Raw genomic sequence first — 1230 nt, 5'->3', positions numbered from 1 at the left:
TTTGCCAGACATTTAAGGCTGGTGAAGAAACAGGAGTCATTGTTAATGGGAAAGAAAGGTGCAGCTCAGCTGTGGGCGTGAAGAACAAGTCAAAATGTATTCAATGTAATGGCTCACCATGACTTGAAAAAGTTCAGCACTGAGGGGGACTACATGCAATGGGCACTAGAATATATATTATTCAGATAGGCTGCACTAAATTATCCCTATAGTAGATTCCCATCAGTTTGTCCAATATGGGCCCTGTGTTTTACAGTCACATAGTGTTTGCTGCATTTAATCAACTTCATAGTTGGTTTCTAATACTGAGCACACCCTGCTTTTCACAGCATTTAATGATAGACTATGTATTTAATGGCGTTTCCTTATATGTAAATATAAGGCAAGGGTTTTCCCCCCCATACTGAATGGAGTGGAATGGGACGTCGTCTTGTGTTTGGGTAAATATGGTATTTGCAAATACTTTGTTGGAAATATTTTATAGATGGGAAATACCACTGTAATGAAATTCTTGACTATACAAAATAGCCTGGTAGAAAAGGTAGTTTAAGTTGAATTTCAGTCTTAAAAACATACTGAAAATATTTCTGAAAATGGCATATCTTCAACTGAGAAAATCATCAGAATTTTCATAGGACTGAACATTTATAGAAACATTCTAAATCTAACAATTACACATCATTACAATTTACCGTAGTAGTCTTTTAAATTGTTTTAACAGAAAAGAAATCTTATTAAACCAAAGTAAATAAAATGTAATCACTCACAAGATTCATGAGTTTTAGTCCTTCCAAGAGTTTGCAATTTTTATTCTTTAGCCTGTGTGCTTCATCAATAATAACACAACGCCATTCAATTGCATTGAGTTCTGGACAGCCACCAAGAATCATTTCAAAAGTGGTGATAATGGCTTGGAATCTGTATGTACCTCGAATGATACGCCCCTAGAGATTGATCAACAAATAAAGCAATGTGTCACCTTTGTTGAAACCACTCATTTTTCATACTCAAATTCCTGGTTTTGCTACTGAAATATGAATCAGTTGTACCTTAATATCTTGAAATATAAATGACCTCATCTTACCGAAGATGCTAAGTCTTTGACACACTATAATTAACACCAAATCAGTAATTTTCCATTTTTAAGAATGCTATACTGTTAAACAAATACATTTCCAATTGATACTACTTTGCCTTCCAACTATCAGAAACTAACCTATAAAAACTATA

At 34.0% G+C, this 1230-nt stretch overlaps 1 protein-coding gene across 6 annotated transcripts in view; it reads right to left on the bottom strand.

The window, feature by feature from the left end:
* The window catches only part of CHD9 (chromodomain helicase DNA binding protein 9), a 214656-nt gene that overhangs the window by 72097 nt on the left and 141329 nt on the right, over positions 1–1230 (bottom strand). For all 6 annotated transcript variants that reach the window (XM_019505708.1, XM_019505710.1, XM_019505711.1 and 3 more), the window contains one exon: positions 768–944. In XM_019505708.1, the coding sequence (XP_019361253.1) occupies positions 768–944 (177 nt within the window). The remainder of the gene's footprint in view (positions 1–767; positions 945–1230) is intronic.

The sequence above is a fragment of the Gavialis gangeticus genome, unplaced genomic scaffold (assembly GCF_001723915.1).
Source record: "Gavialis gangeticus isolate Ggan-Ray unplaced genomic scaffold, GavGan_comp1, whole genome shotgun sequence".
NCBI classification, from domain to species: Eukaryota; Metazoa; Chordata; order Crocodylia; family Gavialidae; genus Gavialis; species Gavialis gangeticus.
Note: the sequence above shows the minus strand (reverse complement) of the source record. Positions and strands in the feature narration are given on the sequence as shown.